The 27,529-nt window shown below is 46.8% G+C and overlaps 1 protein-coding gene and 1 long non-coding RNA gene across 2 annotated transcripts; one reads left to right on the top strand and one right to left on the bottom strand.

The window, feature by feature from the left end:
• Positions 1-144: 144 nt before the first annotated feature.
• On the top strand, positions 145-26,399 carry bmpr2b (bone morphogenetic protein receptor, type II b (serine/threonine kinase)). The gene is made up of 13 exons (XM_047576610.1): positions 145-1,155; positions 11,026-11,211; positions 11,676-11,855; positions 14,322-14,429; positions 14,609-14,700; positions 17,250-17,480; positions 18,361-18,475; positions 19,484-19,644; positions 21,124-21,271; positions 21,370-21,506; positions 21,766-21,938; positions 22,025-23,367; positions 24,433-26,399. The coding sequence occupies exons 1-13, from the start codon at positions 1,065-1,067 to the stop codon at positions 24,684-24,686; spliced, it is 3,219 nt and encodes a 1,072-aa protein (XP_047432566.1). The 5' UTR covers positions 145-1,064; the 3' UTR covers positions 24,687-26,399.
• On the bottom strand, positions 25,348-27,529 carry LOC125000895. Its single transcript, XR_007111408.1, has 2 exons — positions 27,386-27,529; positions 25,348-27,015 (listed from the first exon to the last, which is right to left on the bottom strand). It is a non-coding gene; the product is annotated as an uncharacterized LOC125000895 (long non-coding RNA).

Below are 27,529 nucleotides of genomic sequence, written 5' to 3'. Positions count from 1 at the left end.
AAATCCGGACAGTTTAACGCGGAGCCTGAACGCGGCGTCTCCGTCTCCAAGCTGCTGTTTCCCCAGTCTGCGGCACCGCGGCGCTGCGCCACCCTCACCCCCCCTCCTCCCGGCTGAGCAAGGACCGTCCTCCAGCCCTCTCCCTCCCTCCCCTCCACCAACAACACCATAAACAACACCAACCCCACAGTAACCCGATACCGGAGAGACGAGCGGTCCAGACAAGCCTGCAAACGAGGCGTTTCCAGCCGCCCCGATCCCAGCCAGATATATCCATCTCCTCCTCCTGTCTGCGCCGGAAGGAGGACCTCCGTCTGCGGCGCACCAGCGAACCATCGTCGCTTTTTCGGCTTGTGAATTCTTGCGAATTCTTGTGAATTATTCCCATCCCTAGTAACGAGGATCGTGATATGAGACGGGACGAGGGGGAGCTAAGTGGCTAGCGTCGGTTAGCTCCGACAGTAGGCAGCTTGTAAACGCACCCGAAGCTAACCGAGCTAACGTGGCTAACGTTTAAATGCCAAATTCCCGACTGTAGTGTCGAAAGAGTGGCACGTTTGGCAGCGAATATAGCCGAGGATGGTGCGTGTGTAGGCGAATGAGCTGCGCGTCGAGATTTTTACCCTCTTTGGCGAAGTTTTTGCAGCGGCAGACAGCGGCGAAGGGCAGCTAGCATGTTAGCCAGCAGAAATGGACGGAGGCTCCGCCAGACGAGGTAGCCGCCCGGGGTCATCAGCCCGACCCGGCCCGGTCCGGTCCGGTCCGGTCTGGAGCAAAAAACGCGACTGAGTTAACTTCTCTCTAAACTCTAAGAAAAAAATCGCCCGCAGACCGAGCCTAGTGCCTCTTTTCGCATCATTTATTTTTTTTTATTTATTTATTTTATTATTTTTTTCCTTCCAATGTGTTGGTCCGTGCCCGTGAGAACAGGAAAAAATCCGAAGAAGAAGAAGAAGCAGCAGTAGCAGCAGCAGCAGCAGCAGCGGCGTAGGACCAGAAGAAGAAGTAATAAAATAATAAAAACAATAACACTTGGAGGAGGTCGAGCTACGAGACCAAAGTCTATGTACACTGTCATGGCTGTGGCACGGATCACGATGAAATCACTGGCTAAATTTGGGGTTTGCCTGGCGATTCTCCTGACTTCTGTGGCCGGTGAGTGTCTAATAGTCCGTTTATTATCATTATTTTCTTATTCTGAGACGGAGAGAATGTGCTTCCCATTAATATTTGATGTATTTCCATCCACACAGCTGCTTTGGTGCAGATGTTGTCGACTGAATAACGTAGCCTGCCCGTTTTTATTGTTATTTTTTCAGACTGGACGAGCCCAGATTATGTTTATGTGTGTGTTTATGTGTGTCTGCTCTGTGCATTTTTTTATGTTTGTTTTTTTTCATTCCTGTACTGATCCGAGCTCTCGTGTCATTGTGGTCAAGCGAACCGCTCCAGAGCCGGAGCAGTGAAATGCAAAATGCACCACTGGCTCCCTCTTTTTTTTTTTTTTTTTTATATCATTCTGTGTACAAAGGCCTGGAAAAACACTGCCAAACATACCGCAGTCCTTGTCTGCCAAGTTGTGCCCCCTGTTCGAGACTTTTGGGCAGGAGCCAGGCTTCCGTGAGACCTTGAGCGTGATAAGATAGTGGCAGGGCTGCACGGAGATGGAGGAGTAGAAATGGGGAGGGTGAACCAAGAGAGGAGAGGTATTTTTACAAGACGGGCAGGGGTGGAAGAGAAGAGGAGAGCAGCGTGCTTTGGAAGTGGGTGATCTGGTTTTTGCGCGTCCGGCGCTGCAGCCGAGTGAATGGGTGTAAACGTGCGCGTACGGCTCCCTAATCACATGTTATCGTTCCTGTGATTGCGTGTTATTGCTGAGGCTCCTCGGCCTCCTCAGCCTCGCATTAACATCCAACCTGGGCAACGCAAACACAAGAGGCAAATAAACGTTATTTAGTCAGTGGAATAATGTAATAGCCGGGCGTCTCTTAATGGATCCCTGCGTAATGAATGAATGTTTGGTTTATTATTTAGGCCATTTTTGACTCTTGAGTCCATCGTTTGTGAGAGTGACTTTGTGTCATTTTGTTTTTCTGAATTAATGAGTCCAGAGCAGCTCTTTTGCAAGCAAACCCCCCTGCTGAGTGGGTGGTCTTTAACGCGACCCGGGATGTGTGTGTTCACGCTACCGGAGGTTTGTGCGCCTGAGACACCACCTCCAAACGTGGTGGCCTGAGGTCGGATCGCTCGCACCGGGACTCCTGATTGGCCGGGGCTGTCAGGGTATTATCATAAACCTGCAATAATGGCTGCATTTGCATTCACGTCGATTATTTATGTTCGATTCAATAAAAAACGACACGGCTGTAGTTTTCATTCACAGCCTTGTAATCGTGAATAAAAGGGGGTGAGGCCGGTTCATTTGGAGGAAGCTTCTTAAAGGGATGAGCTGTGACGTAGGAATGTTGTGCCGTGACGGTGCTGCCAAACTATTCAGAGCTCACCTTTCGCTTGGTGTGGCCGTGGTTTGGCTGCCAGAGGTTCACCGTGGTCGCTAAGTAATCACGGCCCAGGGTGATAAGTTGATAGCGGCGTGCGTGCCGTGTAAACAGCCAATAAATCCGAAACGTTTGCACTGTGCAGAATTAATTAGGGCAGCAGTCAGACTTTGTCGGCGAGGCGGGAGATAAACGGCTTGTTCCCCGCGCTATTGTCCCAGCGCCTCGTTCTTAGGATCGCACGTGTAATGATTATGACGAGCAGGGGATCTAATAGTCTTGCAGGAGAAGTGTTAGTCATCTCTCTGACCTGGCACCTCCCCACCCCCCAACCAACATTATTTCCTCCCCTTCTGTCTCTTAAATCACTTGTTACCGCTGCTCATTTCTGTTCCAGTTTATTGCCTGCTACTCCCGAGATCTGGAGTGGAATCTGAATCCTGTGCCATTTAGATTTGGGCTTTAACCCACCCCAGATTCTCATGAAGTAACGTGTTGCATCCTTTAAAATTGTGCCAGGTGAGCTTGAGGCTTGGGGGTCGGGAGAGGATTTAAAAACCCTTAAACCACCTCATACTGTGGCGTTGATACTGTACTGTTCCCACTCCACTGTAGCGAGGCTGTTGCACTGGTTGTTTGACGCACATTATAGCCTACGGGCCTCTGGATGCGAGCTTGGCTTGTGATTGGTGCCATGTAATGATGAGTTCAGTTGGAGGATGTATAACAATTATTTAAATGGGACTTTCCAAATAAATTCTGGGGAATTTGCTTCAGTGATTCACAGATTGTTAGGGGGATGGGAAAGACAAATATGGGAAAATATCACGATAATAATAGTAATAAAAAATGTCCCAAAATTAGCAATAACCTCCATTGTTGTACTGATTAGCTGAGGCACAGTGTAGGCTGGTTAGGCTCTTAAATAACTGTACAGTACAGGTGGTAGGGGTGGGAAAATTATTATTATTGATATGGCAAAATATCACGATACTTCTTCTTCTTCTTCCGATACAGTATCAATTTTGAATATTTTAATATTGATTTTAAACGAAACAGAAAAAGTCATGTTTTGTTGTCATGTTGGAGGTGGATCATTTGGATTAATGCTGTTTTTGACTCAATTTGATACAACTTGTATTTTAAGCTGCATTTAAAATTACTCGGTGAACTAAGTAGAATATCGTAATATCGCGATAATGTACCGTATCGTGACTCAAGTATCGTGATACGTATCGTGAGGAATTGTTAGCGGAGGCATTTAAAAACCAAAGAAAAGAACGGGATCTGGGTTTCATTTTCCTCGCTGACTTTTCCAGGATGTGAAAGTGAAAGAAGCCCACATAGATTCTCATATTTGAGAAGCTGCTAACGCTTGACGTCATTCGACGTCAAAATAGCCCCTGATTAATTCCCTTCTCACAAACGAGTCGTTTTATTCAAACGTCTGTTCCGGCGTCTTTGCTTTTGTCATAGCGAAATTAGATTCACAATGAATTACGGCACCGGGATCTAATCAAGGCGCAAAACTGGATTTTATACGTCAACGATGTGGAAATATGAGTCTTTCATGAATGTTCCATGTGTGTGATTTTTTTCGCTCAGAGCCCCGTGGCCCACATTACCAAACCGCATCACCTTTGGCCTTCAAGCTCAACTACTGACTGTGCACTGTCCTTTTTCTTTTTTTTCTTTTTTCTCTCCCCCACCACTGTAAACACATGGCGTGTGCACTGGAGAAAAGGTAGCTTCACAAAAACGCTAAACAATCAAGAGCCGGAGCTGCGAGGCGTGTGGGAGCAGCCATAGAGGCAGTGCAGTTTGGCACGGGAGAAAACAGGGAGGAGGCTGGAGGATATAAAAGCACAGCGCCCCTTTTTTTGATTCTGTAATATTTTGCAGTCAGTCCACATCATTATTTCGTGAGAAGAGGTGACACTTACTGCAGCTAGAAACGGACCAATGAACGCAGGAACTAAAGGGGGAGGTGGGAGGCAAACTCGGCCTCGAAGACTGCCAGCTCTGTAGTCTATTAGATGAAGGGGGGGGGGGGGATAAAAAAAAAAATCAATGGCCGCCTCTTTGAGTACCTTGGTTGGAGTTCTGAGTCGAGGTAAAAGCAGCAGCGGAAGATACAATAGGACAGTGTTCGCTTCGGCCAACCTTCTGGTCTGGCAAAAAGGGGAGAAATTAGCGGATGTTTTAGAAAACAAAAGGTGCAGCCTTGAGATGGTAACTCAGAGTGACAGCCTATGATTAACACGAAGCGTTCTCCTTGACCAGCAGAGACAATACGTCTAGAGCGCGCACAGAAAATGTTGCTCGCTGTATGGATGAACTGTTTTGTTTTGTATTTTTCATGGACGGAGTTTTTTTTTTCCGTGAGCGAGGGTTAAAGGCGGTGTTCTTGTTTTTATTTTGTCTGTTTACTGCCACCTCTGGGGATGTTGCCTTTAGCCTTGAGCGCCCCTTTCTACATCAAAAGTTGCAGCAACACGAAAGGTTGCAGCTCTTATTCCAGTGCCGAATAAGAGCTGGAAGGTGGGAACTAAAGGTTTCAATACTCCAGAAAGATACATCATCTACAGGGATGATGATGTAGTGGTTTAAAGTCAGACCGATGGCAGAAATAACTCACACTGCAGGGGGGGAGGGGTCGCAAAATCTTTGGTTGATTAGCCATTTGTTATATATATATGTATAGATTTTTTAAATGTCTTTAGACACGCATTAATGAGTCCAAAATAGCACTAGGCTGAGTTTAATATAGAACAAATATAATAGGTAGGGGGCCCCTCCTTGGTCTGACAAATAACTCTAGACGTGTGTTACGTATGTAGACACGTGTCGTGTTGCTCGACAAACTGTGACCAACTGCAACAGTTATTTACAGCGTTAAAACTCCACTAATGGCCGACGATACGTCCGCGATAAGATAAAGAATCGCCCTGTTTATCTCGCCTGGTGATTTTTATTGCCCTCTTCTTAATTAAAATGTTCAACTATTCATTACTTTCATGACCGATTCCCCCTCGCGTCGCTGATTCATGTCCTCGATCTGTAGATTAAAGCATTAAAAATCAAACGTTTTGCATATTTGATTAGAAATCATCAGTTTTCTGCTGATTGTCTCATCATCGCTGCACAAATGAAGCCACTGCGCAATTAAGAGGCGACTGCCAGCTGTTGTAATTTGTTTAGATTTATTAAAGTCGTTAAATTTGATGGGTTTCTGGTTCTCGAATGTGAGAAGTTGATGTTTTTACATCTGAGCAAAGTAAATAATTTTGCGCTTTCAATAGTCATTGACTTCACCTCGTGCTCTCGGTAAACGGCGAAGCGCGTTTCGCCGTTTTCCATCGACGTCGCTCCACATGGAAACGGCTCTGTTTGCCTTCTCCATCCTCCGCCGTCTGAAGTTATTGTGTTGAGGAAATTGCCGTTTTGGAGCGAGCAGCTGCAGCGTTGACCGTGTGCGTCGCTTGTAAAAATGAGTCAAAGCAATAATTGATTACACGCCGGGCTGCAGCAGCTCGATAAACGCGTCCATTCCCAAACATCAGAAGTGAGGAAAGTGATTCGCCGAAGCTTGAGAGACTTTTGTCATTTTTAATAACCTCATCCTGCAGATTTTATAAGTTCACCCAGTTGATCAAAAAGCCAAAGAAGAAGAAGAATCCACTGGCTTTTCCCTGATTGTTGTTGGTGGTCAGAGCCTTGGAGTCGGTTTTTAAACTCTGATACGTGTCGTGTATTTTTTTTTTTCCCCCAGCGCATCACAACACAAGTCAATCTCCCTGAACAGGTGAAACCCCCGTCATACCAGACGACCGCAGGCCTCCGGCGGAGCCTGCCGAGCTATCACGTAGCGTGTAGCTGACGTCTGCCGCAGACAAAGACTAAATTCAAACACGACCTAAAACCAGACTCTAGCTTGTTCATTAGTAATCTGAGATTATCCGCCGCGCGAGTGAGTGACGGCGAACACCACTTAGGTCCCCTTGTCATGTGTGTTTTCATGACATATTTGGGGAAAGTTAAGGTACACACCGAGGGAGGGGGGGCAGATTTTGCTATAAATGTGGTGGTCAATAGAGGAGGCCTTTAAGCTATTAGGGGAGTATAAACCACAGGATTAGCATAGCTGTACCAGACCCAGACAGACACAGGCTGAGTGGTGGTGGTGGTGGTGGTGTTGAGGGGAGCAGTCCCGGGGGCAACAGATGGGACAGATTAAAGCCCACCCCCCTCTCACATATCCTTAAACTCAACCTGCAGACTTGGAAAATCGGGGAAGTCAGCAAATATCCCCCCCCTCGAATCCTCCCCGTCCTACGTCAGCAACAACAACAAGCGAGCACCCAAACACGGGCGGCAGGTACGACTCAGACGGGTACATGCAGCGGCTTGCGCTTTCAAAAACACGGCGCACCTGGGCGAGAGATAGTGGCTCTTTGCATTTTTGTGCCGTGAAAGGTGCGCTCTCTGAATGTAAACAGAACCGGGGGGAAAGTCGAGAAAAAAATAAAGCACGGCGATGTTTCAGCTTTTGCTTTTCGGCGTCGTCAGCTCTGATCTTGGACGCGGAACCTCCTCGTGTTCGCGGGGGAGAAACTCGCCAACGCGTCGGCGCACTCGGTGACTTTTAATCAAGTCTGCCGTGCCTTAGGTCTTTTGGTGGCAGGGGAGAGGGAGGCTGGAGAGAGCCAGATTAGATCGGCGTTGTTTTTTAGCGGCGGCACTGGAGGGAAGGGGGTAGTGCAGAAGGGAGGGAGGGAGGGAGGGTGCACTGAAGGCCAGTTTGGGGGGAGGAGGGGAGAGATTAGCAAATAACTGGGCCATGGGTAAACACTCAGCAGGGCCTGCCATCATCCAATGAAGAGGCTCGGAGCAGAAAACTACTCCGAAGCCTTTTGATATGACTACCCTCTCTCATCTGCCTCGCTCCACTGGCCTTGCCTGCATACTCTGACCCACAATCCAACGCTGCGGCGGCGGCGGCGAAAGCCCAAGCTCGCATAGCTGAGCACGGAGCAGAACCAGGTACAGACGCCGCCGCGCTCGGCGAGAGACGCGAGCAAAGCCCCGAACTCTCATAAAAAAACAGAATTCAAGTCGAAGCACCAATCGGGGCCCGGCAGAAATCAAAACACGCTAATGAAGAGGGACTTCCCACAGCTCAGGCTGCAGAGGAGACAAAGCCTGGGGTTTTTTAGGATCCTTTCGACGCTCCTTTTCCTTTTTTTTCTCTTGTATATTGAATCTAAACCCAATAAGAATATGTGAGAGCGTGAATAGCCTCACGTCCTCTCAAGAATCCAGGGTTTGACGTAGCTGCTGCGTGATCGGTGCGCGCTCCCTTTTTTGTGTGCCGTGCACAATGAAAGTATTTAATGTGTTGCACTTCAGTCAGTCAGTGTGTCATAATGTTATTTCAGTCAGACAGTCAGTCACGGGATGGAATCAGGATGGGGTGTAGGGGGGGGGGGGGCATGGGCGACCAGACCACTTATAATTTATAATCTGGACGGTCTCTATCTGCTTCACGTTTGTGTTAAAAATGACATAAAAGCAAAGTGAGGGTTAATTCTTAGGGACTTTCTCGTAGCCTTAAACTCTAGCACAACTATTAATAATGTCGGCCTACATTAACTAGCCAGGTTTGCGAGGAGGATAAGACACGCTCATGCTCTGTGGATTACACTCGTATGAACCCTGGCATACTAGATCAGTGTTATTGTCTGACTGTCTCTGGGTGTTGTCTCAGGCGCTGCACTTCCTTCTATTGTTCGCCTCCTTCAGCGTTTCTCCAAATCGACTCTTTCCTCGACCGAGGTGGGCGCTGTACGTAGCCGGGAAGTGAGTTTACACCTCCCTCGTTTTCTCAGGAGAAAGTTAGAAGTAGGAGTAGACGAGTCGGGCAGAGAGTCGTCAATCCCTGTTGTTCCCGGATTCTCGTCGTCACAGTTCTCCTTCCGGTCTCATGAAACTAGTCATGCAAACCCAACGAGATCAGTCCACATGTGAGGGAGATGTAAAACACGTCGGATGCCGCAGCTTTGAGAGACTTAAACACAGATTAGAGCTGGAGTCGACATTTGTGGAAACGTAAAAGTCATCTTTAATGTCGACTTCTGGCGTAAAGCTCGACAGACACGTTGAGCTGGTTTCAATTTTGATCAGGCAGGAAGTCGTCAACCGGTCCAACGCCACTTGAGCATCAAGTCGGAGACAATGCGGCTCGCCACGCATCCCTTGAGCTGCGGCGGCGCAGTGCGTCCGACCCCTCGGTTTGATTACCTGGGGGTGTCAGCTCTGCAGCATTGTTTTGTTTTTGCGGCGGAAACGTGATCTGAACTCGATCCGACCTGGCGACCAGGTGCGCGCCCTCCCGCAGCCATTAGTTCTGCCCGGGCCGTCTCGAGGCACCGCGTCTCATTTGTAATGCATGAGGCGGCGCGGCGTTTTTCAGGAGTTTTTTTTTGAACCTCGAGCTGTATTTCACGTTCCCTCTGCTATAGAAGAACCGGCTCCGTGTTGAGTTACATAGCGACGTTTCCCCCTCGCAGAAATATGAACTAGTCCGGGAGGCAGAACCTCCTTCCTGAATTTACTGCATTGCTCACGCCCTAGACACATCTGATCAATAAGCGGAGTACACTTAAGCGGGTCTATTTTTGCTTTCGGAAAAAGTGGGAAGGTTTTGTTGTCGGCCTCATCGGATGTGAGCGTGCAGTTACTCACCCCCCCCCCCCCCCCCCCAGCACAATGACTCCCTTTGTGCTGCGTAAATGCATCTTTAAACTCCGAAGAGTGCCAAAACGTCGGCGACCTACGGCTCCGCGGCGTCCCTGAACGCATCTCGCGCGGACGTGAGCTGCAGCCGCACGCGTTAATCCGAAGCTCGACATACCTGCCATACCTGATCAGAGTCGCTGCGATGCAGACGGCGTCTGCAGGCGGAGGGATTAGCAGGCCGTCAACTGTCACGCACCACCATGACGGCATGACAATCGACTCTTAACACAATTCGTTTTTAGAGGAATTTTAATCTCCCGAATCGGCGAGAAACGAGCCAGTTGCATTCAGGGTCGGGTTTCAGGAGCGAGGCGTGATATTGCGCCCGATTTCTGTCTTTCTGCTCATAAATAATTACTGCTGTAAAAGAACTCGCGTCTTCTTCTCTCGGAGCAAACTCTCAAAAAAGAAAAAAATCAAAGAGGGCACATAAAAGCTCTTCTTGCTCAGTTTCAGATAAGCTGTTTATAAATGCAACTTCAAACTCTTTTTTATATATATATGCTGTAAAAATAAAAACCAGGGCAAACATGAGCCAGTTGTTTCTCTCCTGCAGCAGTGGAAATGTGTGAAAACACAACAAACAAGATGTGTATCCGAACACAAAGGCGACACGTTCGGACACGACGTCCGTGAATGAAGAACGAGAGTTTTGCTGAGCGGCACCATTCAGCAAAAGTCCAGGTTTATTCGGCGTCATTATGCAACGAACCCGTTTTACGTCACGTTTAACATTTGGGTTAGTTTTTTTTTTGTCTCGTGTGCGTCACCGATGGACAAGTCGCTGCAGCCCTGCAACTCCTCATTATTCTGTTATTATTTCGAGGAGGATCTTCCTTTCTCTTGATAAAGGACTGGACTTGGGTGTGGGGCCGTAAGCTTCATCTCCTCAGTTTAACTCGACGCGGTTCATGCTCGGCGGGAGGTTAATGCCCGTTTTTTTTTTTTTTTTTTTTCTGTTGCTTTTAGTTTAATGCACGTACGCGGTTGCGTAACGTGCGGCGATAACTGGTGCAGGACGGTGTGCCCTGCTGGGACATTTCAAATTCCTCGTCCACACACTTAACCCTCAGTTGCTACTCTGCACCGCACGCCCCCCCTCCTCCAGTGGTTCCCACAGCACAGTGGGCAGGTTGGAAGAGGCCGAGGCCCACGGTAGGAGAGGCCTGATAACTTTATCTGCTGATGGGAGCAGAGGAGGCGAGCTGGCGCCGTGCCCAGCAGAGCTACCACTCCATCGCGTCACCCTCTGCCCACACAGAGCGAGCTCGACCTTGGCCAGGGCACAGCCGCCTCCCTCCCCTCCCCGCTTTACAGCAAAACCCCACCACCCGTACACACACACATATATATATATACACAACCCCTCCCCTCTCGTCTCCGCTCCTCTCCTCTCCCGGATGGAGGAAAGGGAGGAGCTGGGGAGTGAGGGAAACAAACGAGCACATCATGTTTCTCTTATCTGAAATTACCCACGACTCGGCCTGTGTACACAAACACGCATTCCGACAGTCCAACTATTTCTAAGTCTCGAGACGCTCATGCGAGACTTGTCCTCTTTCACAACTGGACGCCCCCCCCCTGCTTCCAACGTCCGCCAGGCTGTGAAATGTTTGGAGTCGGTCTGCGCGCATGCTGTGTAATAACGTGTAAAAAGTGTGACTTATAAATGAGGAACGTGGGCTTAAAATTAGCCGCAGCTCATCTCGTCTTGTGTGCGTTTTCGCAGCGGCGCAGGGCGAGGAGAGGGAGTGCGCCTTCACCGACCAGCAGCAGCAGTGGGAGGTGGAGCGAGTGGCGGGGGGCGAAGGCCGGGTCTCCCCGGAGAACACCACAATCCGGTGCGCCAAGGGCAGCCACTGTTTTGGCCTGTGGGAGAAAAGTCCTCCGGGCGAAGTGCGGCTGGTCAAACAAGGTATTATTTTATTTATTTTTTTACTTTACAACATGTAGATGAAGTAGGGACCCCCCACCTACTATATGTGTTCTATTAAACTAGTGCTATTTATAAATATACATTATTATCAGAATTTTGCATTTAAATATTGAGCTGTTCAAATAATATACAGGTTCAAATATTCATTTTTGTATTTCAAACATATGTATGTATAAAAAATGTCTAATCAACCAAAAGTTTTCTGACACCCCTGCAGTACCTCCGTGGGCCCCCTAGGGGTCGCGGACCCCTGGTTGAACACCTATGATGTAGAGGAATTAATTTTCAGCTAATTAAACTTTTATTCAAACATTTTCTCATATAGATGCGCCACAACATTATGACCACCGACATGTATATTTTACACTATCTACATCGTCCCACACCCTTCAACGGACTCAACAGATTTTCCCGATCCCTTATTTCCCCCCCTCCCCCCTCAGGCTGCTGGACTCACCTCGGCGACAACCAGGGCTGCCGTGACGACCGCTGCGTGGTGACCAACCTGCCCCCGCAGATCCAGAACGGGACGTACCACTTCTGCTGCTGCGGCAGCGACATGTGCAACGTGAACTTCACGGAGGACTTCCCGCCGCCGAGCCCCACCACCGCGCAGCCCTTCCGTAAGGACGCACACGTTGTTTAGTTAAAAGTGTTGTTTTACAGTGTGGTTTCCCAACAGCAAATAAAACCCACCTTAAAGATAAAGATATCAAGGCTTGTTATATAGTTGGAAACTAACCATAAAACACCAATAACAATAAAGGGAAGAAGAGAGAAACAAAACATATATTAAGAAGAAAAAACATTCATAAAAAAGGATTTGATTAAACACTGAACACAGAGGTTCTTGTTGTGTAGCTTGAATACCGGCCAGCTTTTCCTAGAAACTGTATTTTCTGCATATTTTGCACTGACGATGATAAATTGACTAATTCCTGCAACATTTTTTTTTAACACAGCCTTTTAAACTAGGTGCATTTCTTTCATTTGAGAGTCATAGAAATGACTAACAAAGGCAGCGCGGGCCTACACAGCTCTGAAACACAAAGCATTCAGTGGAAAACAATGAGAGGATGTTTGATATCATCTCAGCTATTGTACACACACCTCCGCACACACATATATGTACATATATATATATTTATATATATACACACACTCCGTCTCCTCCTCCGCTACATCGTTTAGCGCCCGAGCTAAACCGAGTTCGCCTCATTACCCTGACAACAGCCTCAGTGAGTTGCAGTCAAACATATGCGGCGCTCAAGGTTTGGCTGCGAATAAAAGGCGTCCGCGAGGTGGGGTGAGGGTGGCAGCCGGCAACAACAGCTCATCATCATCATCATCATCATCGTCGTCGTCGTCTCTCCTGCCCACACATAAACACAAACACACCGCGCTACATCCATGTCGTCCCTCCACATTCCACGGATTACATGGCGTCTGCTCTATCTGTCTGTCTGTCTGCGGGCGTGTCGGCAACTGTTTCGCAGCGCGCGCAGACGGACGGCCAGACAAAGGCAAAGGAGAGCAGAGCAGAAGACGGGACGTAATTAAATAAGTTTTAACGCTTAAAAAAAAAAAAAAAAAAAGGCTGTTTGTTTTTTTTTTTTTTGATTAGCGGGCGGTAATCGAGGCGCATTCTGAGTTTGTGTTTTTGCTAGATGGTTGATTCCTGACGTGTCCGGGCACGTCTGCTACTGTAACGCTTGGCATTGTTAGAAGTGGGAAACGCTGTGAGTCAGCGGAGTGAGTGATGTGAAGCCAGCGCTCGTGGATGACGACATTCGGCTTCGCTTTAGGAAAAGTACGCCTGCGAGAAACACTCGCAATAATCCAGTTGAAGGAAAAACTCACGTGGAGTTTCAAATTAGTGGCACTTTTTTTAAGTTTTTGGAGTTGGTTCGGACACGGTCTGTTCCTTCTGCAGAGTAAAATCACTGCAGCCAGAACGAGTCTACGGTCAGAATGAGATCTCTCTCATAATAAGAGCCTGTGCATTAAAAGGAACTCATCTATCTAACACTTAATTATCATTATGAATCTTCTATTGTTTTAGTCTGCTGGCTCGCTTTTGTCCTTTCATCATGAACCTTGCAAGTAACTTTGAAAATCTGCTGCATATTCTTGGATAAAGTGGAAATAATCAGACTACGTATGTTGGTGCTGATTCCAAACAGCCTCCTGGAGAGAGAGAGAGAGAGTGTGTGTGTCTGTTTGCATCTGTGTTTTGTCAGAGGACTTCCTGTGCAGCCCCCCTTGTTGATTATGAACTCGGTGACCTTGCAATTTAGAGGGAGGGGTTGTGGTGGGCTTTTCTCCCCCCCTCCCCTCCATGTGTGCATGCTCATGCTGGTCATGTCAGTCAGAGCTGCCCTCAGGCTCCTGCAGCCATCAATTATTAATAAAGCCGGTGTCTCGTCGTGTCGTTCTGCACCTTCGCTGCCGCATCTACATGCTAAAATATGTCCGTGTGTGTGTGTTTACCTCCACCCCAGCTTAAATGCTTCTACCTGTCACCGGAGATAAAAATCCGTCCGACCGGCTCTCTCCCCGTCCGTCCGCCTGTTTTCACATATTCTCTTCCTCTCGCCGCGTCCTTTCGCTTCCCACTCATCTGCTGTTTATCTCTTCCTTCCTTCGCTGCTCGTCTTTCGTTTCGCAGCGGACAATCCACAAACGCTCGAGCGCGGTTGTTCGCCTGCTATTTGGGAGACAAAATAAATAAATGCTATTCGAAATTGCTGTCAAGTTTGAATCACCCATGAACTCAGCATGGACGTGTGCATCATATAAAATACAATGATTCATAGCAGCAGGTCTGTGTTGAGTAGCTACACATTATAACAAGGATTCAAAACTGGTTGAAAAAACACATTCAGAACAATAATAAACCCATTTTCTTTCCATTTCATGAGTTAAAGTGTAGCCTGACTCATTATCGACTCAAATGCGCATGAATATTTATATGAATCACGCAGGCGGAGTGATGATTGCATCATGCAGCACAGGTGTACCTAATAAAGTGGCCACGGCGTGAGGGTCACAGTTTGATTTCTAATTTTTTGATGTGTCCTCACCCGTAGACCCTCCCACGCTGCGCCACGAAGAGACGGTCACGATCGCCCTGGCAACAATCTCCGTGCTGGCCGTGGTTGCCGTAGCAGCCTTCTTCTTCTACCGCATGATGCACGGTGAGTTACCATGGCGCCACGCTGCGAGGAGGAGCGGGAGGAACATTCATTATTCAAGGCCGTTTTAAATGTTTTTGGCAGCTTTTCAAGTGACTCGATTCGCGAGGCGGTCGCCGCTGATCTTTTGTTGCGATGCGGCTGCATGTTCAGAAATTTTTTTTTTCTTTGCGCGTTCGCAGGAGACGGTAAACAAGGCCTTCACAACCTGAACATGATGGAGGCCGCCGGCTCTGAGAGCTCCCTGGACCTGGACAATCTGAAACTGCTGGAGGTCAGTGGCCACATCAACATTTCAATATGTTTCAACATTGTCAATATGTAAGTTTTTTTCCCCCCATTTTATGTATAATTTGACATTTTTGATTTTTTATAAATTTTTTATAAAATTTTTATAAAAAAGGGCACTAACAGTCAAAGTGAAACCAGATTTCTACAAATGAATGTTAATTAAAAATATATAATGTAGAATGAGTGAGTGCATAAATATTCAACCACTTTAATACATTCAAAGCCTGACGTGTGAGATCTGAGTCAGAAAATTCAAACGTTTAGACATTATAGTACTTACACGAAGATGTTTTATACGTCCCGTACATGTATGAAACGTAATTTTACTATGATGTTACGCATAAAGTACAAGATAACCTTTTTAAAGTAGCAAATATTTCCTCAGTCAATGAATGCAGCCATATTGGACACGGCTGCCAAAAGCCTGATAATGTCTGATAATATCCTGATATTAAGCTATTCCTTATCGCTTTACTAAAATATGTTGGATTCATGTTAACGTGTATTTAAAGAAACTGAAATTTGTGGGGGGAAATTTAAAAAAATATATATATATGTATAAAAAATGTCTCATCAACCAAAGATTTTGCGACCCTCCCTGCAGTACCTCCACGGACCCATAGGGGTCCAGTGAAGACTTCTATATCTATTTATATATGTAAAATCTTACAAGAAAAAGAGTGGTGAATACTATTTGTTGGCACAAACAGTTGAATGAATTTGTTTTCTGGCTCTGGACCGAACCAAAGTATTTAATGTAGACGGGTGGGGAGCCAGCACAGCACCACATGAGCCTATAGGGAGCCAGTTAAGCAGCAAATTGTCCTACAGCCATTCAACTAATCAAGATTTAGTGAGATTACCGACACAGTTTCACACCAGAGTTTTCTTTTAGTTTTGAACCGTAACAATGGCGATGCACTGTGAAAATAGCATTAAGGCGTCAAAAAAAAAAAAAGTAAATCCCTCTCACTACAGCTTTTATTCCCTAAATCCCTCGGATTTATCCCGGCCCGGTTTACAGCCGATGAAAGCATCGCGGTGCTGCCGACTTCAGCGTCTCTACACAAAAACGAGAAGGAGAAACCAAAGACGCGGAGGCAAAAAACGCTCCCAAAATACATCAAGGTTTACGGTTACGTTTGTCGTTTCAATGTGACTTTTATCACCCGATCACAGCGGGATGCGTTCAGTGACAGGTCTGGGCGTACGAAAATAGGAATTTGCTTACACCGACACAGGATCCTGAAAACCCGATATGGTAGCAGGATACCTCATATTATGAGAGGAAGTCAATGGATTTTGGATGATGTTCAGCCGCGCTGGTGATATGAAGCCGCTCTCAATAAATCCAGTCACAATTTTTTTTTTATTTTCTGACGTGCTCCGATTTTCCAAAGCAGTTAGGAGGGTAATTTTTTTAGGCTGTTTTTCCGAGCTGATTCATTAAATGTAAATTTGAATATTGCTCAACCTCGTCCTCATTCTCAGAATCCTCTCTGTTCAGAGCGTGACTCATGTTTAATTTAATTCAGCTCTGGTTTGGGTGTTTGGCTTTTGAGATAAACCCAGACATCTTCAAAAACGTCCATAAACGATTTAATCGCTTTGTAGTTTTGATTATTATTATTATTATTATGGTTATTTTTAAGTCCACAAAACAACCAGACTCTGCGCAATTAAGTTTTGTGCAGATGTATGGGACTGGCACGTCTTTGAATGCACCATGACTCATGCTATGTCAGTGAATGCTACATGCAAAAATTTGGGTCAGCAAATCCTTCAAAAATAATGGTTTATTCCTTTAAAAGGAGTCATCCGAGCAGCTCTGACTGTCCACTGGGCTCATTGTAAAGGTTAAAGGTCACTTCCACAAACAGGAACTCGTGGTCTGAGCTGGAATTCACGTCACACATGTAGAAAATACCTTGAATTACTCCTCTATAAGAGCAGAGAGAGCAGGAAGTCTGAGAGGCCGTGAGTGTTTGGGAATTATGATCAGTCACCGTCTGCAGAGCAGAACACGCCATGCTTTGTTTTTTTTTTTTTTTTTTTTTACAAAACTGGAAACAGAAGTTACAGGATGTGAAAATGTTAGCTGTCACCGGCAGAGAGACGGCTCCTCAATCAGCCCTGAGCACAGCGATGGCATTTCTCTTCCGTTCTTCTCACATTTAACACAAAACAAGCGTTATTTTACAACCATGTATAAATTTTAAAACGTGGATCTGAATAAATCCGCTCCTGACGTCATTTCTCTTTTTTTTTTCCTGTAATGCCGCTGACTTTTTACAGCTGTACAGTGTTTGGACCTTAATGGTGCGCTGTGCTCCGGCTAATTCAAGACACTAATTGAATGATTGGGACTCGACTAAGGACCCTGTTCACTGTTTAACCCCGCTGTTTGCTTCTAATTTACTTTATTTCCTTTCTGTCTGGTGCATTCCTGCCTGTCAGACTCTGCAGATCCTAAGCAATTCACACTTTCCCTTTTTTTTAAATTTATTTTTTGTTTTTGTGTGCGTGTCTCAGCTGATTGGCCGCGGCAGATACGGCGCCGTGTACTGCGGCTCCCTGGACGAGCGTCCCGTGGCCGTGAAGGTGTTCACCGCCGCCAACCGGCAGAACTTCCTCAACGAGTGCTCCATCTACCGGCTGCCGCTGCTGGAGCACGACAATATCGCGCGGTTCGTGGCCGCCGACGAGCGGACGGGCACCGAGGGGCGCACGGAGTACCTGCTGGTCATGGACTACTACCCACACGTGAGTAATAGAGGAGCAGGAAGTTTCATTGCTGTAGATTTCCCCGCAGGCTTTAACGGGGTTTGGATTACCGTAATTATGTCACAGTGTGCGCCATCGGAATTGAAAAAAAATTGGATTTGTGAAAGCTGAGATGTTACGGTATACGGTCATTTCCCTTGCACAGCTCTTATGACGCGCAGTAAATCGTAAAGTCAGCATCTTAACGCGCATTATTTTTCATTCTCAAATAAAACAGAGACACGTAAAGTGGTAGATGACTGGTTAATAATCCAGAAACTCATTCAGTCTCCGTCTCCCTTAAAAAGGACGCGAGCCTCCTCCCAGACCTCCTCAATATTAAAGCAGACGCACCTAAAAGCCGAACCTCCGGCTGATTAGCAGTCAGCTGACCCGAGGCCTCCGGCCTATGAAAGGAGCCCATTATCCGCCGCGACCATTAGTCTTAATACGCATTGTCATGGAAACGCGGTGCAAGCCAGGACAGGAGCCTGGGACACATAATGCATTAAACGATAACATAATTTATTTAAAACGGACGGATCTAATGCGATTTGCTTCAGTAACGGATGCTGGAATTGTCCCGTGATTGATTTTTTTTTTTTTGAGAAAAGGATGAAGTGTACGTTGACGTGGGCCCCGTGCGCATGTGTGTGTTAGTTTGTTTGGACGGGCCAATAATGGATTATTGAGGCCGGTGGACATAATTGAGGCAGGAAATGAATAATGTCCTGTATAATTTCTGGTAAACAGTTTCCCCCGGGCCGCTACTGCTGCTGCTGCTGCTGCTTTAAATGCTTAAACCCTGAATTGTCTTTATGTTGAGAACTTCTGTCTTCACGTGTCTTCATCCTCCTCCGTCCCCCTTCTTTTCCTCCAGGGCTCCCTGAGTCGCTACCTGAGCGTCCAGACCAACGACTGGGTCAACAGCTGCCGGCTGGCCCACTCGGTCACGCGGGGGCTGGCGTACCTGCACACGGAGCTCTTCAAAGGAGGTGAGCCGGACGCACCTACACGCGGTTAATCGCGGTTAATCGCGGTTCGCTCAGGTTTCCATCTGTGGCGAAACAGAAGCGGAGTTGTGGAAAACGGGAAAGCTTCCTGTGTGTGTGTGTTTAGGCCACTTAGTTGAGTCGGGTTGTTTAGAAAGGCTTTAGACTGGGTGGACGCGTTTCCTCCTCCGTCCTGTCTCCAGCGCCTCGGCTCTTGGACGCGCTTGCGGCTCCACGTGGGTCCGTTTGTCTTGGAGCGCCTCGCATCCCCGCAAACGGGCCGCGTGTGCGCGCCCTCCCATCCGAGTGTATTTATAGACCGGCCTCAGGCCAATCTCAGCCAGAGTTATAATAAAAAAATAAAAAAATAAAAAAAAAATGGAGACAAACCGCCTCAAGAGCTGGAGATGGGGATTTGGATAAAATGTGAACATCCCTTGAGCCCAGTGACATCAGTCTCAGGAGGCACAACTGACAACTCAACCCAGTCTCAAACCCCTTTTTTATTTATTTATTTGTTTTATTTCATTTTTTATTTTTTTCCATCGTGTCGCCGCAGCTCAGCTTCACGGGCCCCTTCCTCCTCCCTCTTCCCTCTTCATCAGCACAGATACGCATCAAACGGACTCGCGAAGTAAACACGTCTAAGTAATAAGAGGGAGTTATTCCCGTTTGTCCGGGCGTGTCACGCACACGCACACACAGAGGAGCTTCCAGGGGGGGATGAGGGAGCTGCAGCTCCGTGGGTCGCTGCTAACAGCACCATCTCTCGGGCTTTGGTACAGTCGTCATCCTCCCCCCACCGATCCTCCTGCACATCAATAACACGCAGCAACTTCCAGCAGCTCTCTGAGCCGCGGCGCCCTCTGCTGGACGGAAACATGTTGCAAGCAGAGGCTGTTGTAGTCCCATTTTTTGGAACAATGGGTAATGAGGGGAAATGAAAGATATATGAAGGAAGGAGAAACGAACCCTAACCTGCCCTCCTCTCTCCTCTCTCCTTCTCCTCAGACTTGTACAAGCCGGCGGTTTCCCACAGGGACCTGAACAGCCGCAACGTCCTCGTCAAGCCGGACAACACGTGCGTCATCATCGACTTCGGCCTGTCCATGAAGCTGACGGGCAACAGGCCGGCGCGTCACGGGGAGGAGGAGAACACGGCAATTAGCGAGGTGAGCTTTCGAGGAGCCCATCGACCCTTTCAGAGAGGGGGGGGGGGGGGCAGATCCTGGAGCTGAAACCGGGGATTTTTCGGACGCGCCCAGAACCTCCACGGACGCGTGGATTGCGTGGTTTCCATCAACGGACACGTGGAGGCTGCGGCTGCAGTTTTTAAAGCCCTGATTAGTCCCCTGCAGTCTGGGCGTCTAGCGCCGTGAAATGGGAGAAATGGCAGCTGCTTCGTTACCTGAGACCTTGTTTCTGTAATGCAATAAACCGGAGGCGAGATAAACGCATCAGCATTGATTAACTCGTCTCGTCTCTTATCACAATCACGGACGCTAAAAGGATAACGATCAGAAACATACTGCTGATTAAATCAAAGCGAAGGGAGGAGAAAAAGTTGGTAGCGCAGATGTTTCCTGGTTTGATTCGACTCAATATCAAACTGTTTAGTTCAAAGCTATTTCACAATATTTCACCGTCTTATTTTTTAAATCCAATCAGCTTTCACTCTGTCATGTTTGGGATCCACCTTCTACGTGGACTAAATCTCACTGCAACATTCACAAAAATTTGAAAAAAATAATAATCTGGGGATTTTATGAATTGATATCGTTTTTTTCCCCTTATTGTTGTGTTCCTCACACATATATCCTTAGATGTTGTGGTTCTTCTTAGGTTCATGCAGACGCCTAATGAGGCTCTCAAAGCTTGAAACACAAATCCAAATTTAGGAGGAAGTCCTAAAACCACGTTAAGCCCAGATAACGGATTAATGGTGCGTTTCATTCACCTCTGAGGGAGGAATTTAGCTCCGGGAATAAAGTTCCAGTTACAAAATACTGTCTGAATATAACTTGCTGTGTTTAATATTTACATTTTTTGAGCGCAAATCTTGATTAAACATATAACTTGAACCAACCCATGAGTTTTTTTACTAGAATTATTTACAGTGATGAAATCTACAAGACCACACGAGGTAGAAATTTATAAAAGATATTAAAAAGTTTTAATTGTTTAATGTAAATGTAGAAAAAAATACATTATTAATCACGGTTTGCCACGATGGCTCTGCTTTGTTTTAGCCGTTGTTAGTGCGACTATATAACACATGGAAAACTTAAATTACACTGTAATAGTATTTCTACATGTGTATGTGGAAAAATAGTGTCTGTACGACTGATTTAATGCAACAGAAACTAATCAGAAGTGCTAATAAATGTAGTTTTACAGGAGCTTGTAATTACTGTTTACATACGGGGCGGCCATCTTGGACGTTCTGGTTAAAAATTCCAACTCAAAACTCATAAATCCCGACTTCAAAGTACAAATAAACGCACCATAAAACCCCACCTGTAGTGTAGCGTTATCTGAGGTTTAAACCAGCCTATAACTGGCTGACGCTGTGTTTCAACTGATCAGTACAACTAATTAACCAACCAACAATTCATTTCGGGACGTTACTCAAACTGGCCTTTGTCTGGCAGGTGGGGACGATCCGCTACATGGCCCCGGAGGTTCTGGAGGGAGCCGTGAACCTGAGGGACTGCGAGTCGGCGCTGAAGCAGGTGGACATGTACGCGCTGGGTCTGATCTACTGGGAGACCTTCATGAGATGCACCGACCTTTTCCCCGGTGAGACACACACACACGGGAACACACTTTAACTCCGCAGTATATAGATATGGTACGATGTTAAGACTCCTCCTTTTTTCCTCCTGGCCTACCTCTAGGAGAGTCTGTGCCAGAGTACCAGATGGCCTTTCAGGCGGAAGCAGGCAACCATCCCACGTTCGAGGACATGCAGGTCCTGGTTTCCAGGGAGAAGCAGCGGCCAAAATTCCCAGAGGCCTGGAAGGAGAACAGCCTCGTAAGCAATCTGGATTCATCAGCGTGGCCATATTGCAAATATAAATCCACTGTTTGTGTTGCTGAAGATGTATACGAGCAGGATTTGTGACGCTGGCTTGTTCCTCCCTAGTGGCTTTAATGCAATTCATCATTGGAATTTAAAACGTCTCTTTGCAGAAGCAGAGAGGAACTGTTTAGTATTTAGAGAATGTGATAAATATTCTCCAGGAAGGGTTTTTAAATATCATACCTCATAATAATTCCTGTGTCTCTTCCAGGCTGTTCGGTCTCTAAAAGAGACGATGGAGGACTGTTGGGACCAGGACGCGGAGGCTCGTCTCACGGCCCAGTGCGCCGAGGAGCGGCTGGCGGAGCTGCTCCTCATATGGGACCGCTCCAAGTCCGTCAGCCCCACCCTCAACCCCATGTCCACCACGCTGCACAACGAGAGGTAACGTAGAGGAACGCGTCCGTCTCCGCGGAAACGGTTTCCAATTATTAATCTCCATTTGTCTGCGTTTCGATGTTGTCCACCAGAAATCGCATGACACCAAAGTCGGGCCCGTACACGGATCACCCCTCCACGTACATCGAGGAGCACGAGGGCGTGGCCAAGAACGCGCAGGGGGACGCCACCGGCTCGGTGACCGGCAGAGCCGGGGTCGGGACCGGAGAGAGGAACAGGAACTCCATCAACCAGGAGCGTCAGCAGCAAGCCAACGCCCGCCTGCCCAGCCCGGAGGGCAGCAGCACCAGCATGGGCCTGAGGGGCAGCCCTTCCGCCTCCACCACCACCACCACCATCATCTCCGACTCGGAGGGGACCACGGGGGCCCCCGCGGTCCCCGTCTGCCTGCACCTGACCCAGGAAGATCTGGAGACCACCAAGCTGGATCCCAAAGAGGTGGACAAGAACCTGAAGGAGAGCTCGGACGAGAACCTGATGGAGCACTCGCAGAAGCAGTTCTGCTCACCGGACCCGCTGAGCCCCGGCAGCTCCAGCCTCCTCTACCCCCTCATCAAGATGGCCAGCGAGGCCTCGGGCACGTCGGAGCCCGCCGCCGCCATGCCCACCGCCATCTTCCCCCTGCCCAAGCAGCAGAACCTGCCCAAGAGGCCGTCGAGTCTGCCCCTGCGCAACAAGCCTGCCAAGAAGGAATCGTCGTCCTCTTCGCTGAGGTTTAAGTTCGGACGCTCGGGGAAGTCCAACCTGCGGCAGGTGGAGGGGACAAAGATGAACATTGGCGCGGCGGCGGGCGCCAACACGGCCGTCGAGGCCCACCGGGTCACGGGCACCAACAACATACCCGCTCTGCGAGAAACTCACGCCAACGGCGGCGTCAACGGCGCCGCCAACGGCCACGTGAGCGTCGGGATTTCATCCATAGCGTCGGGGGGAGCGTCGGGTTTCGGAGGAGCCGGCGCGACTCAGAACGGGTCCGGCGCCCTGAGGTCGGACGACGGCCGGCTGAGCCTCGGCGTCATCACGGCCAGCCCCGACGAGCACGAGCCGCTCCTGAGCAGGGAGCGGGAGCAGCCCGACCCGAGGGACGCCGCCTCCAGCGTGGCGGCGCTCCGCTCGGCCCGGCCCAACACCAACAACAACAACAGCAACACCGGCCACGGCCAGGGGGGCGGCGAGAGCGGAGGGGAGAGCGACGCAGGGGAGGAGGACGGAGGGAGCGGGGAAGGCGGGAGCAGGGAGACGACGGGGCCCCAAGGAGAAAGCTCGGGGTCGGGGCCCGTCGCGGCGCACCCCCAGGGGGAGGCGTCGGTCACCATGAGAGGAGAGGCCCTGCTGAGGCAGCCCCGAGCCCGGAGACCTGAGAGACCCAACTCCCTGGACCTGTCCTTCACAACGCAGGACCTCACCTCTCTAGGTAACTCCACGACACATCCACATTAAATAAACCGACTAATACGAATCTGCAGTTTCAACCGGACACGCTTGGATTTGCTCGGGGCTGTTTTCAGAACGATCGGTGCTCTGACAACAGGACAGTGAATCGAAATAATGAATGTGCAGCCGTGTGACTCACTGATGTGTGTTTAATAGCTACAGCACAACGATGGGTGTAGAGGAACGCCGATAATCACATCCAAATAAACACATTAGTCACTAGTCACATTTAGTGGTAGTTTCAAGGGATGGAAAAAAAAATATCTAGATGGAAATGTATCGCGATTTTCCGATGCAATATCGATTTTGAACGTCTTAATATTGATCCTCACTTCCACCACCACTTTTTCCTCAACAAGTGAGATGAATTGGAAATGGATCATTTGGATTAATATTGTTTTTTGACTCAATTTTGTGCAATAAATTATCACAATCATCTGATTGACATGTATACATCTTGTATTTTAAGCTGCATTTAAAATTTCTCAGTGAACTATGTAGAATATCGCAATATATCGCGATATGTATCGTACCGCGATTCAAACATCCGGATGTGTATCGTATCGTGACTCAAGTATCATGACACGTATCGTGATATATATATATCATGATATGTATCATAGGGTATCATATCGCGACTCAAGTATCATGACACGTATCGTGATATATATATCGTATCGTGATATGTATCATAGGGTATCGTATCGCGACTCAAGTATCATGACACGTATCGTGATATGTATCATAGGGTATCGTATCGTGATAATCAAGGTATCGCGCGATCAAGTATCTACATCGCGATATTAATCGTGACTCAAGTATCATTATATGTATCTCATCGTGACTCAAATATCGTGATATTAATCGCGACTCAAGTATCGTTATATGTATCGTATCGTGATACGAATCCCAACCTTAGTCATTTCAGCACTTTGTTGCTGGATTATATTAAAATTCATTGTTGGCTAAAGCACTAAATGATCAGACACGTAAAGACTGGTTTACATAGAGGAGCCTTGTTTCATGCCGTCATCCTGTTTTCTAGGAGAGGGTTTGGTGCAGCCGGACGGAGTCCCGGGGACCGGAGAGAAGATCAAGAAGCGCGTCAAAACGCCGTACTCCCTGAAGAAGTGGCGCCCGACCACGTGGGTCATCACCACGGACACCCGGGGGCCCGAGGTCAACAACAACGGCTCCACCCGCGGCCCAGCTCACAGCCAGAACCGGCCCAAGTCCAGTTCGGCCATCTACCTGCACGGGGGGAGCCTGGCCAACGAGCCCAGCGACACCCACGTGTGAACTCAAGATCCTCAGACAAGACTGGAAGGAGGAAAAAAATGAAAAAAATGAATTACAAAGCAGAGAGCACTTGGTTTGTGTCTGTGGAGCTCTCTGTTGAGAATCAGCAAGAGGAAGCTAAGGAGTCTGCGGCGAACAAACAGTCGAGTCTGATCATGTACAGTAATTAGGTCCGTTCTCGCTCCTGTGTGTCTTTCTGATGGCATTGCTTCAAATGGAATCCAGCTATGCAGCATTCGCTTGTTTCTGCATTTTCCGTATAATCCCCCTCTGTTGGCTCCTTTCATATCTCACCGTCATGAGCGTAGCGACGACGTCTTTTGATTTTTTTTTATTATTATTATTATTTTATTTTGTTTTTTTTTCCTCTCTCTTTCTCTTTGCACTTTGAACCAATTTAAAATCAGTGTTTCTAAAGCCGCGTCCGTTGCGACCACGCCAGAAAAAAGGTGGTCTCTAAACTTAAAAAGAAGAAGAAGAAGAAGAAGAAAAAGAAAAAAGGCGATGGAAAACAATCAACACTTCTTTTTCCTCACACTTTGCTATTTGAGAGTGGGCTCTGTAAAAGAATTAACGGTCTTAAAAGACGGAACAAACTACTTTTTTTTATTATTTTATTATTATTATTATTTCCTTTGATTTGTATGCAATACCAGTATCATTTTTTTTTTTGTATCATACGTTTTAATTGTGCAATAGGATGTAGCTTTTTAGACGCTTTAAATGTTTTATTGCTTCCATCATATTGGTTTTATCCTCGTCATTATTTTGATATGTTAATCTCTGTTGCACTTATGAGTAGTCACAATCGTTTTGTATACAATCCACGACTCACTATCACCCCCCCACCACCACCACCACCACCCCTTCGAGACTGGAGGAGAATAAAGGTGACAATCCTCTCTTTTCCCTTTCCTCTGGACATTAAGTAAGTAAGGAGGGAGGAGGTGAGGGGGGGGCACAGACACTAACAATCAATCCCAGCTGACTGGAAAAGTGGGTTTAAACGGGACTTGTCTGCTTGCACAACGACACCACTAACGGCTCAGACTCTGGGGTCTTTTAACACTACAATCACCAGAATCAAAAGCTCGGGAGGGATCTGTTACGGTGGGCCGACTCGGCCCCCTGCACCACTACCGCCTCAGCTCACCGTGGACTCTGTGGACTGTGTGTGTGCTTCGCTGTATATGACTGACAGACCGGATTCTGCTCTTTGAACGCTGTTGGAAACCGGACAAAGAAAACAAAAAAAAAAAAAAGAGAAAAGAAAGAAAGTATAAAGAACCCACTGAAGCACGCTGGATATTATTTCTGCTTCTCGTCGTCTCATCCCTTGATGTTCGAATGACTGGTTCTAGTGTGTGAGCGTGCACGTGTCGTGTTTCTTTAAGAGTCGTTCGGGGCCTGTACGGGCGAGCCGACGCGTCCTCCTACTCATCCTGTATTTACAGCGCTGCTTCACGGCATATGAAAAGATCTCATTTATGTTTTTGTAATCTGTAATTTGTATGAAAAAGAAAAAAAAATACCTACAACACATGTACGTGTACTGCATTAATATTTGCATCATTTTTATGGATTTTATGTTTAGCATTCAATGGACATGGCCTTTGATCCCATTGCTATGCGTCTGCTTGGTACAATTTCTGTAAACATTTTCAAGTCAATATAGAAGAAAAAAATCTCAATAAATGTATTAAATAATTGTTACGGGCACGTCTCATTATGGTCGCAGGCTTCTTTATTTTGAGGTATTGTAATAGGGAATATATCAGCTGTCATCAGTTGATATATTCCCTATTAGCAGCCAAGTTTTAACTTTCTGGCTGATGTTGCTTCAGTACATCCACATAATCCTTCCCTCCAGAGGTAAAATATTGAAAAAAGTGTAAAAGAACTGAAGGAAACCCTTGAAGAGATGTGTACAAATAATGCAAATTTAATTACTTCAGCTGCTTTTAGTGCAAACTCTCAACTTTGTTTTAAGAATATGAGTTAAAAAAACACAAAAATCATTTCAGGATCTCAAATCTGTAAAAGTAATTAGCCTTAGCTTAATCTCGACAGTTTTTTTTTAATTCCCATCCCATCATAAAGGTAAATCAGTGTCACGTGTTCAAATGAAGCTTTTCCTCTTGCCATTTGTTTATTTTTTTATTTTGCAATATCACATCTCCCTTTGTATTGTTGAGGTTTATGAGAGATTTTGCAAAGTCCTTTCTTTCTAGGAGACTTGGATGGTGATATGCATACCTCCTGAAGAAGGTGTCCTTCCTCTTCTGTGGCTTTCTAGGTCATTTCCTGTTGCTGAGTTTACCAGTGTGTCCTTTAAAAAACAAACAAACAAAAGAATAACATTAATGTTTAGCCAAAATATTTCCATTTCCATATCCAGCCATTTATATCATCATTTTTGTTTTTGTCTGCTTCACTTTTCATGAGTCACTCCACTTAGAGTTAACTCCAGACCTTTAAGTGTGTTTAATTAACGTTTTGCATTAATTAAGAATGACATGTTGCATATTAAAGAGCTTGCAAATGGATAATTAAAGCCTGCACTTAAAGCCCAAAATCATTGTACAACTATAACTTGTTTTGGTTTTTTTCTTTCAAATGAAAATAAGCAGTAAACAGATACAAATATATACATATATTTTTTATAATATTTTTAATATTGAGAGGGAAAAGATAGTTACCATTTTGGGCGCCATGTTTGTTTTCAGCTTGGTATACAGACATGAAGAGAATGGCAGCACGAAACACCACAAATGAAAGTTGAAACTAGTTTGTTAAATTAAACTAAATTATGTCAGGAACACATAAAATGTATTTAAGAAAAA

The sequence above is a fragment of the Mugil cephalus genome, chromosome 23 (assembly GCF_022458985.1).
Source record: "Mugil cephalus isolate CIBA_MC_2020 chromosome 23, CIBA_Mcephalus_1.1, whole genome shotgun sequence".
In the NCBI taxonomy this organism is placed as follows: domain Eukaryota; kingdom Metazoa; phylum Chordata; class Actinopteri; order Mugiliformes; family Mugilidae; genus Mugil; species Mugil cephalus.
This window is presented reverse-complemented; position numbering and strand designations above follow the sequence as displayed.